Raw genomic sequence first — 13,160 nt, 5'->3', positions numbered from 1 at the left:
CTTTCCAGCATTTTGTTTTATGACAAATGAGCCAAACACCAGATGTAAGACATGATACTGGAATAGGTGAAGAAACAATTCACAAGGATGTTACCGAGATTTCACTGCTTGAGCTACAGGAGGCTAAGTAAGCTCCACCCTCAGGAGCAGAGGAGGCTGAGGGGTGGCCTTACAGAGATATGCAAAATAATGAAGGGCATGGACAAGATGAATGGTCACAGTCCTTACCTCAGGTTTGGGGAGTTCAAAACAAGATATAGGTTTAAGGTGTGATTGAAACACTAGAGGAGCAATTTTGTTTTCCACAGAGGGTGGTAGGTATATGGAAGAAACTGCAAGAGGAAGTTACAGAAACAGGTACAATCACAATGCTTAAAAGACTTTTGGACATGTACTTCTAATATACCTGTCTCATTAGAGTAGAGAGCTTTTGTGAGAGGCAAAGAAAGCAGATATGGGAATCTTGAATACACAAAATTTTGAAGAAACTCAGTGGGTCAGGCAGCATCCATGGAAGGAAATAGAAAGTTGATGTTTTGGATCAAGACCCTTCATCTGGACAGGTTTAGTGGAATGTGGGCCAAATAGAGCAAATAGAACCAGGTCAGGTGGAAAACTTGGTTAGTACTGAAAAGTTGAGCCAAGGGACTTATCACTATACCACATAGACTGAGTGGATGTGGAATGGGGTCAGGAGTTGACAACACCCGGGGAAAATTGACAGAGAACGGACGAAAAAGTTGTGAGATCCAATGTGCACATTAGACTTTCATTAAAATGGGCGCTTTTGTTTTCTTTATTAACCTGTGTATAAGATGAAGAGAGGCATTGATCGTGTGGATAGTCAGACACTTTTTTTCAAGGGCTGAAATGGTTATTCTGAGAGGGCACAGTTTTAGGGTGCTTAGAAGTAAGTACAAAGGAGATGTCAGGGTTAAGTTTTTTGCGCAGAGTGGTAAGTGCCTGGAATTGGCTGCCGGCGACGGTGGTAGAGGTGGATACAATAGGATCTTTTAAGAGACTCCTGAATAGGTACATGGAGCTTAGAAAATAGAGGGCTATGGGTAACCCTAGGTAATTTCTAAGGTAAGGACATGTTCGCCACAGCTTTGTGGGCCAAAAAGCCTGTAATGTGCTGTAGTTTTCCATGTTCTATAACAATATGACAAAATCCAAACATTGGCATTTTGAATTGTTTAGTAGGGTCATAATTACACTTCCATGCAGGGGGAAAAGTATTATTAATAATGCATGTAAATACTTTCATATCTCAGCCAAGAAGCCCCAGGCCAACTAGCAAGAGCTACTCGACTGTCTAATTAAGCTACACCCACTTTGTCTTAGAACACTGACTACTTAATTCCAAATGTATTCTTTTTCAAAACTTCCCGTCAAATCATAAAATGTCCAAGTTCAAAACTCAAAACCTGAATCTGAGCAGTATTCAAACACTATCACTAGAAAAAAAATTAAAAGAGAATAAATTTATTCAATTTGTATGTTATACACAAACACTGCAGGCGAAAGCCATTTAAACTCAATCTCTTAACATGAAAGTACATCAGGAATGACGCTGTTGCAACTCTGAGCTTGTCAATCTACAGGACTAATACCAAGTTCACCAGTACCCAAACCTGCTTTCGAGAAAAAGATCCAGCATTCGCCGCACATGTGTATTAATTTACAATTTCTTTGTGTGTTCTTAAAAGTAGGCGACTCCTGTAAAGCCTTGCCCTAATGACCCTTTACAACATTTAGAATCACCATTACTCGCAGACACACAGAACTACACAATCGATAGAAACGGGTATAGCAGCCTAGTTTAGATTCAATTGACCACCATTATTCACAAATCACTTATTCTAAAATATGCATTTGTGTTTTAGCTTTGCTTGCAACTCACCCGCGGATCCTCCGGCCACTGTTTGATGTGACGCTTCTCTCAAAAAATTTTGGTTTCCAGCCGTCATTTCCAACCCTGGAACAAATACATGTAATTTCTTATTCAATCATGTTACGGTGGCCAAAAACAGAATTTGAGTAAAACGACTTCGAGTTACACAACCGCTCCAACCTCTGTTAAAAGTTCTCAAAACCACTCAACGTGCTCGAGCAATGAGCAGCTGTTCGGAACGAAATGATACCAGGGTAAAGCGTGAGATCAGCAGAGGCGGAGACTGGAGTAAGCCAAATTGAGCAGGGGAAAAGAACCGAACAAACGGGAGGAGCTAATGAGAGGCAAATAGGAGTCAATGCAGAGAGTGTAAGGAAGGTAATGGTAACTTGAGGTCTGGTGTCTGTGTAAGGTAGAACTCAGTAATCCTGAAAAGAGCTCAGGTCGCGAGGAGAATGGAAATGGAAAACAAACGCAGCAAATCGGTAGCAACACCGGAAGTGTAATTATGAATTGATATGGAACGAGCAGAAAGACTTGAGGTCAAAGGAAATGGATCTTATCGGGAAGCTGATAGTAAGGGGCAAAGGATACATTGTGAAAGATAAGACAAATCGTACCTAATTTGGTACAAAAACAATTTAATAATTAAATCAATAGAATTGATTAGGATAATGCAGTTGATGTCGTGTACCTTGACTTTATGCCTTTTAGAAGGGAACGTAATGGGACTATCAGCAACATTGAATCACATGGCATAAAGCAGCAATGTGAGGGTGCCTAAGAACAAACAATCGTGATAGTTGTTTTTTTTTTGGTCTGTGACAGCGGCATTTATAAGAATCAGCTGTATAAATACATATGTAAGCCACAATTTGTAGATGACACTAAACTGAGCTATGCTTGAACTGCAAAGAACAGAGCTGCAGAGAAATTGGCGACAGTATAATATCTACTTGGCAAACACGTGAAATAAAGTTCAATGTGGAGAAATACGAGTTTATGCACTTTGGCAAGAAGAACTGGAAACAAATGAGGCAATGTAGATTAAAGGATACAGTTCCAAAATTGTGTAGGAGCAGGGGGAAAGGGATAGTGTGTACAGAATAGGCTGAAAATCTGATTAAAAGACATACATAATTGAGTTATAGAAATGAAAGCTGGGGAAATTATGCTGAACCTGTACCAAACATTGACCCTGTCTCAAATTTAAGAGGCTGTTTCCTGAATTGAGGGATAACAGTTCCACAGATAAATTGGAAATTAAGAGTTATTTTTCTTTAGAGAAGAGGGGAATGAAGGAAGTTTTTGGGAGAAGAATGTGTATGTTGAAATATGACTGTCTGAGTGGAGTGGATGGTTGGTTGGTTGCTTTTGCCCAAGATGGACAGATCCAGTCCAAAAGTTGCAAGGATAAAATAAAAGGAAAAAGCATTATGATTGACATGAGCTCTTTTTATGCAGCATTTGAAATGTATTGGCTGCAGATGCGATAGGATCCCTCAAAAAGATATTGGATAAATGTAGGGGGAATAAAAATGTACACTACAAATAAAGAACAATTGTTTGCTCTGGGAGAGAAATTGACATGAACATTGTTGGATGAATGGCGCCTCTGCTGTTTTAGGAAACAAACATCATGAGGACAGGAAAATATTGTATTATGGGGAAATAATTAAGATGATGGGAGTAAGTAAGGATCAAATCAGATTTATTATCACTGACTTAAATTATGTTAAATTTGTTGATTTGTGGCAGCAACAGAGTGCAAAAACATAAAACTACTGTACTTAAAATTACAAAAAAAGTGCTAAAATTGGAATAAACCACTCAGAGGAATAGATGATTAGTCCAAGCCTAAAGATAACCTGTTGTTTTCAAGTGTTTTCATTTTTCTGATATTCCCAATTATCAGTTAAGATGAAATATTAAAAGCACAATCATCACTAAATATCATTGGTTTTAGGCTTTCATAGAGATGAACATCTAGAAAATTAATTTCTTTCATTATGAAAAGCTTACACAATCTAGAAATGTTGACACTGGCTACAGAACTGGTTGAGGTCCATTCAATTTTTATGTCTTAAGAAATCAAAGGAATAGATTGGACAGCAATCAATGCAATCATAGCTGATTCTGTGACTCTAACATTTTCCTGCTTTTTCACTTCCACTTTTCATTTCTATAAGAATCCAAAGCTCTGTTATCTGTGACCTTGAATTCATTCAACCAGTGAAAATCCACAGTCGTTTCAGCTAAATGTTTCTTAAGCTCTCCTCACTAAATGATTAATCCATTATCTTGAGAATGTATTCCTCAGCTATGCATTTTTCAACCAGAAAAAAGTTGCATATATACTGTCAATTCATTTCCTCATCCCTCCACCTCCTCCATCCCCTCCTTCAGAAACATGTAATGCCTCAATGATATTTTAACCTTGACAGCATGGTATACCCTCAATGTACAACTGCATGTCATAGGAACAAATCAAACAAACATGTTGCTCCATTACCAAGGCAAGCAATCCAATCAAAATGAGCATAACACAATCAAAACAAACCTGAAAAATAATGGTATTTAAAACTGAGAAATCCATAGAATGGAATCCATCTGGGGTTTAAAAAGAGGAAAGTAAGGATATTGCTGATAACCTAATTAGCCAAATTTCTTTAAAAATAATGAAAAAGTGAACTTTGGCAATTATAATCCACTTACCCTAATGTCAGTTGTGGATAAATAATTGGATTCTATACCTAATGAGGGAGACATTGAAATCTCCAAAAGTTTTCAGCAGATCTGCAAAACCAGCATGAATGTTTAAAAGGAGGGTCATGTCTGACAAATTTACCTGAACTTTTAAAATAACTGAAGTGATGATAAAGTAATGTGTATAGATGTTGATTACATAGGCTCCAGGAGGGATAACATCTCTGATAAGAAATACTTAACTGAAGTCAAAGATCTTACCAATGAAGGCAAATCATTGACTACTGTAGATAGGAAATTGATTGAGTATGAACAGATAGAGATTAAAGATAATGGGCAGGTTCTGAAATTTATCAGAGTATGATGAATGAGTCCTGTAGTATTTGCATTGGGGCTGGAATTATTCACCATATTTATAAACATATATTATCACTACAGATGTAGATAAAACTTTTAAAATAATATACATTTATAAGGAATTAAGGCCCAAGAAGATGTTACGGTTGATTTGCAAAAAGACTTACAGAATGGCAGACAAAATGAAGTGCCAAAGAAGACAATCCCGGTGTTCCCACTCTGGAAACTATGGATAAACTATGACAGACTTTACTCTCTACTGAAGTCAAGATCTCCTCCAAATGACCAGGTGCTGTGTCTTACCATGGCCGATGTGAGAAGAAACCTGCACAGGGTCAACCCATGGAAGGCTGCTGGACCAGACAATATTCCTGGTAGAGTGCTTAGAGGATGTTTAGACCAGCTAGCAGATATTCTCACTGACATCTTCCCTGAGCAGCGCCACCATTCCAACGTGCTTCAAGGCTGCCACCATCATCCCCGTGCCGAAGAAGTCTTCAGTGTCCTGCCTCAATGACTGCTATCCCGTTGCACTCACATCCATCATCATGAAGTGTTTCGAGAGGCTCGTCATGAGGCACATCAAGACCCTGCTGCCCCCCTCACTGGACCCCCTGCAGTTTGTGTACCATTCCAACTGCTCAACAGACGACATCATAGCCATCATCCTCCACATGGCCCTAACCCATATGGACAAAAAAAGACACATATATTCAAATGCTGTTCATAGACTCCAGTTCAGCATTCAACACAATCATCCCTCAGAAACTGATTGGAAAGCTGATCCTACTGGGCCCGAACACCTCCCTCTGCAACTGGATACTAGACTTCCTGACTGGGAGACCTCAGTCAGTCTGGATCGGAGGCAGCATCTCCAACACCATCATTCTGAGCATGGGGCCCCCCAGGGCTGTGTGCTCAGTCCACTGCTGTTCACTCTGCTGACCCATGGCTGTGCTGCAACACACAGCTCGAACCACATCATCAAGTTCACCAATGACATGACCGTGGTGGGTCTCATCAGCAAGAACGATGAGTCAGCATACAGAGAGGTGCAGCGGCTAACAGACTGCAAGCCAACAACCTGTCTCTGAATGTGATTAAAAGAGATGGTTGTTGACTTCAGGGGGGGCATGGAGTGACCACTCCCTGCTGAACATCGACGGCTCCTCGGTAGAGATCATTAAGAGCACCGAATTTCTTGGTGTTCACCTGGCAGAGAATCTCATCTGGTCCCTCAACACCAGCTCCATAGCAAAGAAAGCCCAGCAGCATCTCTACTTACTGCAAAGGCTGAGGAAAGTCCATCTCCCACCCCCCCCATCCTCATCACATTCTACAGAGGTTGTATTGAGAGCATCCTGAGCAGCTGCATCACTGCCTAGTTCGGAAATTGCACCATCTCGGATCGCAAGACCCTGGAGTAGATAGTGAGGTCAGCTGAGAAGATCATCGGGGTCTCTCTTCCCGCCATTATGGACATTTACACTACACACTGCATCCGCAAGGCAAACAGCATTATGAAGGACTGCACGCACCCCTCATACAAACTCTTCTCCCTTTTGCCATCTGGGAAAAGGCACCGGAGCATTTGGGCTCTCATGACCAGACTATGTAACAGTTTCTTCCCCCAAGCTATCAGACTCCTCAATACCCAAAGACTGGACTGACACCAACTGCCCTCTACTATTGTCTTGTCTATTATTTATTATAATGCCTGCACTGTTTTGTGCACTTTATACAGTCCAGGGTAGGTCTGTAGTCTAGTGTTTTTTTTTCTGTGTTGTTTTCATGTAGTTCAGTGTAGTTTTTGTACTGTTTCATGTAGCACCATGGTCTTGAAAAACGTTGTCTCATTTTTACTGTGTACTGTACCAGCAGTTATGGTTGAAATGACAATAAAAAAGTGACTTGATTTGACTTGACTTGCAATCAGGTGATCCTGAACTTTACAAAAAAATATGACCTACATAAAGCAATTAGAGTTGCCATGAGATAAAACCAATCCAAAATTGGAACCCAGACCAGCCAACTGTTGTGTCAAACAAAATTAGGAATCAAAAGGTTGACCATGATGCGACTAGTGACCTGAGCTGGATGTATATCAATCAAGAAGTATTGTAGGAAATGTGGATGACAGTGCTGAAGATGAGGTAGCTGGTTTACAAACAGAGGCAATGTGTAGTGAGAAGAGGCTGTTGATAGGGCAAAATTGCAATCAACAGAATATGTTGCAATGTAAAAGGTGGATGAAATCAAAAAGGTTGAATACAGGACTGAAGGTGTGATATTTGAATGTGCACATTACATGGAGGAAGGTAGATGAATCTGCAGCACAATTTTTAGATTGGCAGGTATGATGTTGTCAGCTTCAATGAATCATGGTTGAAACATTCTAGCTGGGTGCTTAATGTCCACAGATATACAATGGATAGGAAAGGCAGGAAGGCAGATTGTGCAGCATTGCTGTGCTGGTACAATATGAAATCAAATCATTAGAAAGAGGTGACATTGGGTCAGAAGGTGTTGAATCATTGTGGATAGAGCTAAGGAACTGCAAGGGTAAAAAGACCCTGATGGGAGATGTATACAGACTCCCAAACAATGGTAAGGATGTGGCCTACAAATTACAAGGGCAAATAGAAAATGCATGCCAAAGAGCAATGTTACAATAGTCATGGGGGACTTCAGTATGCAGGTAGATTGAAAAAATAAGGTTGGTTCTAAATTCCAAGAGGTGGAATTTCTAGAGTGCCTATGAGATGCCTTTTTAGAACAACTCGTGGTTGAGCCCACCAGGGGATCGGCTATTCGGGATTGGGTATTATGCAATGAACTGGAATTGATTAGATAGCTTAAGGTAAAAGAACACTGAGGGGAAATGACCATAATATGATCGAATTCACCCTGAAATTTGAGGAGAAGCTAAATACAGATGTACCAGTATTTGTGTGGAATAAAGGGAATTACAGAGGCATGAGAGAGGAATTGGCCAGAATTGAATGGAAAAGAACACTTACAGAGATGAGCAGCAATGGCTGGAATTTCTGGAAGCAATTCAGAAGGCACAGGATATATACCTACCAAAGAGGAAAAAGTATTCTAAAGGAAAGGTGGCACAACCCATAGCTAACAAGAGAAGTCAAAGCCAGCATAAAAGCCAAAGAGAGGGCATATAATACAGCAAAAATAGTGGGAAGTTAGAGGATTGGGAAGCTTTTAAAAACCAACAGAAGGCAACTAAAAATAACCTTAGGAAGGTAAAGATAGAATACGAAAGTAAGCTAGCTAATAATATTAAAGAACGTACCAAAAGTTTCTTCAGCTGCAAAAAATGTAAAAGAGAGGCACGAGTGGATATTGGTCTGCTGGAAACAATGCTGGAGAGGTAGTGATACGGAACAAGGAAACGGCAGATAAACTGAATAAGTATTTTGCGTCAGTCTTCACTGTGGAACACACTAGCAGTTTGGTGGAAGTTCCAGGTCTCAGGGGTCATGAAGTATTTGAAATTACCATAACTAAAGAGAATGTTCTTGGGAAACTGAAAGGTCTGAAGGTAGATAAATTTGGCATGCCCCATCAACCCTCATCAGTTTTTACATAACGGAAACTAGCCTTCCCTCTATCAATCCTGTCTATGTCTATACCTTTTATTGCCTCTATAATACCTCCATCATAATCAAATACTCCACCCACCCTGGACACTTTCGCTTCTTCCCTTTCCTAATAGGTTGAAGATACAAGAGCCTGAAAGCATGTACCACCAGGTTCAAAGACTGCTTCTATCCTGATGTTATAAGAATGAGAATCAGCATCACTGACCCATGTCATCAAATTTGTGAGGTAATCTTCATGGATTTTCGTTCTGAAATTTGATTGCGGAGGGGAAGATGAATAGTTCTCTGCTATGATATGATGGGCTCTTGATCTCACAATGCACCTTGTACTTCATTGTCTACCTGTACTGCACTTTCTCTGTAGCTGTTACACTTCATTCTACATTATTATTGTTCTACCTTGTATTACCTCAGTGTACTGTATGAACAGTATGCAAGACAAGCTTTTCACTGTATCTCAGTACATGTGAGAACAATAAACCAATTCCAATGATTAATTGTTTATTATTATTATTTATTATTGAGCCTACCACTCAAACTGATCTACTGATGATCCCATAGCCTCTGCCCTCCATGCTATCCTGTGCCACCTAAAAAATGATGCCTCATGCACAAGAATGTTATTCATTTCTCCCCCCCCCCAGCCCCCCATTTGTGATACTTACCAAAAGTGTTGTATCCGAAGGACCCAAAGCATTGTTGAGGATCAATACCACCCATCTCACAATCCCTTTGATCTAGTATTGTCAGGAAAGAAGGAAGTACAGAAGCATCAAAACTAGCACTGCTCGACTGTGTAATAATTTCTTTCCTCAGGTTGAAAGAATGAATACTCTGCCACCACTAAAGTCTTGTCACTAGGATAGCAAATTGTTTACTGTTCACTTATGCTGTACACTACATGCATTTTGAATTATATTTTATTAACTTATTTGTGCTAATATTTAGTTTTATGTGTTGTGTATGCTATATGTATGCTTTGTGGGTGCACTGGCCTGGAGGAACATTGTTTTGGTTAATGTATATACAGTATGTACAGTCAGATGACAATAAACTTGAACTTAATGTTCTGGCCTTTATATCTAGACTAGATTATAGGATGATCATTACACCACAGCAATACTTAAACCTTATTACATTGCACTTGAGCATGTGAGCTTTTCTTGACCTCACAACAGAAGGATTTACTGGCTTAAGGAAATGCACAGACATTCTATACTGACCAAAATGAAAATTTCCAGACATTCCAACTCTTCATTCTAATGAGAATCTTTCAACAGCAAGTTCTCTGATACACTTTAAGTAACCTGAGTGATTCACATGTCACAGCTGCTCTTGAACCCGAGTATTCAAAACCAGTGTTACCGTTCCGAACTTAACTTTATTGAACCTTTACATCTGACCTTAAATCTCTATTGTTTCTTTGTCTTTGCCAGAACACATCTATTCTGATCTTATTAATTTATTCACACATATATAATTTATCTTTTTCATGATCATTCATGTGTACATTGATCTGCTTGTAGACCCTCCTTTTATTTTCTTTCTATTCTTCTGGATTCCCATATTTCCATCCTTCAGTACTCCCTAGTTTTCTTGTTCCTGATATTTCCCCAACTTTGACCATCCTTTGGAAAAGCCTGGAGTTCTCCCATTGTGCTTCTACTGGCATGATCCGGAAAGCATTCAGCACAGCCTCCAAACAAACTAACACCTAACTGGCCCCATCCTACTCTCCAGCTGACTCTGCAGCTGATCTACATGTTCTAGTCTGATATGGTGATTCATCTTCTTCCCTTGATTATTCCTCTAAGAGCTCACCTGAATGATCAACTGGGTCAGATTTTGTAGTTCTCCAGATATACTTTCAGGACATCCATCCAGAACAGAGAGTAAGCATTTGGAACGGACTAGAAGGGCCAAGATGACCTGTTTCCGTGCTGTAATTGTTATATGTTCTATATGGTTAACAGGTTGGTAAAGACTTTGTACCTCTGCACTATCCACAATGGTGGATGTGAGTTTCCAGATGCTTGCCATATTTATATCTGTCATATTTTTACACTAACATGTCTGCCCTTGGACACTTACACTGTTACCTAGAGTTAATTCTGTTTCCCCTTCTACAGATTTAGCCTGATTTGTCTGTTTGTTGCCTGTTCCTTACTCATTATTTTATTCATCCTGCTATAATGTAATTTATGTAATAAATTACAATTCAATGTTTATTGTTGGAGACCTGGAGCCAAGTTCCAGGAACAGCATCTGATCTTCTGTTAGGCCCCTTTACAGCCATCAAGACTCATTAATGACAGATGACCAGTCTTTCCTGTTTGTAATAGAACAGGCCAGTTCTGATGAAAGGTCATCAATTCATGATGTTAATTTAGTTTTTCCTCTCTTCTCAAATGCCAGCTGATATGTTGAATATTTCCAATTTTTAAAATTTCAAATTTCCAGGAATTTTCTAGCTGAATCCCACAGAACAAGTAATGTTTATTCTCCTCTTTCATCACTTTTCCTGCCAGATCAGCTCTGCCAGACAGATTATTTAAAATTAATAAGCCTGCATCCCTTCCTGCAGTCTGTTGCACCACCAACTGTACATTCTATCATAGATATTACTCCTTTGTTATCTCAATACCTCCCCTTTCCTAGCAACTTAAAACATATTTTGTTCTCTAATTTTACTTTTTTCTAATGTCTAAATGACTGTTGCCCAGTGGCACTTGCATCCACAGTGATGAAATGTTTTGAGAGGCTGGTGTTGAAGCATATCAGCTCCTGTCTGAGTGGCGACCTGGATCCACTCCAATTTGCCTACTGAAGCAATAGGTCTATAGCAGATGCAATCTCATTGGCTCTTCACACAACCCTGGAACATCTGGACATCAAAGATGCATACTTTAGTATGCTCTTTACTAATTGCAGCTCAGCATTTAACAGCATCATCTCCTCAAAACTAATCAGTAAACTCCAAGACCTGGGCCTCAATACTGCCTTGTGTAATTGGATTCTGAATTTCCTCAATTGTAAACCCCAGTCAGTTTGGATTGGCAAAAGCTTATCCTCCACAATCTCCATCAGTACAGAAGCACTGCAAGGATGTTTACTTAGTCCCCTGGTGTACTTGCTTTACATTTATGACCGTGTGGCTAAGTACAGTTCCAAAACAATATTCAAGTTTGCTGATGACACCACTGTTGTGAGCTGTATCAAAGGTGGTGATGAATCAGCAGACAGGAGGGAGATTTAAAATTTGGCTGAGTGATGTAATAACAATGTCGATAAGACCAAGGAACTGATTGTAGACTTCAGGAGAGGGTAATCAGTTCATGAGCAGAGGATCAGAGGTGGAGACGGTCAGTATCTTTAAATTCCTGGGTGTCAATATCTCAGAAAACCTGTCCTTGACCCATAATAGAAATATAATTGCGAAGAAAGCACAATAGCACCTCTGCTTCCTCAGGAGTCTGCAGAGTCTGTCACATCAGCAAAAACCTTAGCAAACTTCTATAGCTGTGTAGTGGAAAGTGTGCTGACTGGCTGCATTATGGCCTGGTATGGGAACACCAATACCTTTAGCAAAAAATCCAACGAAAGGTAGTGGTTTCGGCCCAGTACATCACAGACAAGACCCTCCCAATCATTGAGCACATCTACATGAAACATTGCCGTAGAAAAGCAGCATCCATTGTCAAAGATCCTCACCACCCAGGCCATGATCTTTTCTCACTGTTCCCATCAGGTAGAAGGTACAAGTACCTCAGGACTGTCACCACAAGGTTCAAGAATAGTTACTACCTCTCAACCATCAGGCTCTTGAACAAAAAGGGCTAATTACACTTATTGATGGACATTTATCTCATTATTTATTGCTATTTATTTATATCTGCATTTGCACAGTTTGTTGTCCATTGATCCTGTTTACAGTTACTGTTCTATAGATTTGCTAAGTATGCCCGCAGAAAAAGAATCTCAGGGTTGTATGTGGTGACATGTATGTACTCTGATAATAAATTCTACTTTGAACTTTGAAAAGTCATGGATCTGAAACATTAATCATGTTCCTTCCTTCAGAAGTGTTATCTAATCTATTATCTCCAGGATCTCCCTTTTGTATTTCAGATATCCAGTGTATGTAGGTTTTTGCTTTACAAACAACAGATGCTAAGGGAAGTGCATAGTGGGGTTCTTCGTGGAGTTTGTATGAGATCTACTTTTTTCCAGTATATGTTATTGACCTACTTGTACAGAACAATTTCAAGATTTACAGTTTATACAGAAGTTTATACATGGTGAGCAGCAACAGACAAAGAGGCTTAGGCAGGAAGAATGAACAGACACGTGGAACAAGATAATGGAACACAGAACAGTAAGAGGTCATGCTATGTTGTGCTGAACTAATTAAATACCTGCTAAACTAAACCCTTCCCACCACCCCCCATTACTTAAATGCATGCCTGCAATTATTAGACATTACAACCCTGGTGAAAAGATACCATATCGGCTGTTTACTCTATATATCCCCTTCAAAATCTTATAAACTCCTATCTGATTTGACATAAGCCTCCACCACTCCA

General features: G+C 39.7%; 1 protein-coding gene across 2 annotated transcripts in view; it reads right to left on the bottom strand.

Annotated features, from left to right (window-relative positions):
* slc25a21 (solute carrier family 25 member 21) overlaps positions 1–13,160 on the bottom strand; it is a 410,375-nt gene that overhangs the window by 379,465 nt on the left and 17,750 nt on the right. The window contains exons 1-2 of one of the 2 annotated variants that reach the window (XM_059956641.1): positions 2,075–2,138; positions 1,904–1,978 (exon numbers count right to left, since the gene is read on the bottom strand). In XM_059956641.1, the coding sequence (XP_059812624.1) occupies positions 1,904–1,970 (67 nt within the window). In that variant the 5' untranslated portion in view covers positions 1,971–1,978; positions 2,075–2,138. Of the gene's footprint in view, positions 1–1,903; positions 1,979–2,074; positions 2,139–13,160 lie in introns of those variants that run through there. The other variant, XM_059956647.1, reaches the window with a different exon arrangement.

The sequence above is a fragment of the Hypanus sabinus genome, chromosome 2 (assembly GCF_030144855.1).
Source record: "Hypanus sabinus isolate sHypSab1 chromosome 2, sHypSab1.hap1, whole genome shotgun sequence".
In the NCBI taxonomy this organism is placed as follows: Eukaryota; Metazoa; Chordata; class Chondrichthyes; order Myliobatiformes; family Dasyatidae; genus Hypanus; species Hypanus sabinus.
Note: the sequence above shows the minus strand (reverse complement) of the source record. Positions and strands in the feature narration are given on the sequence as shown.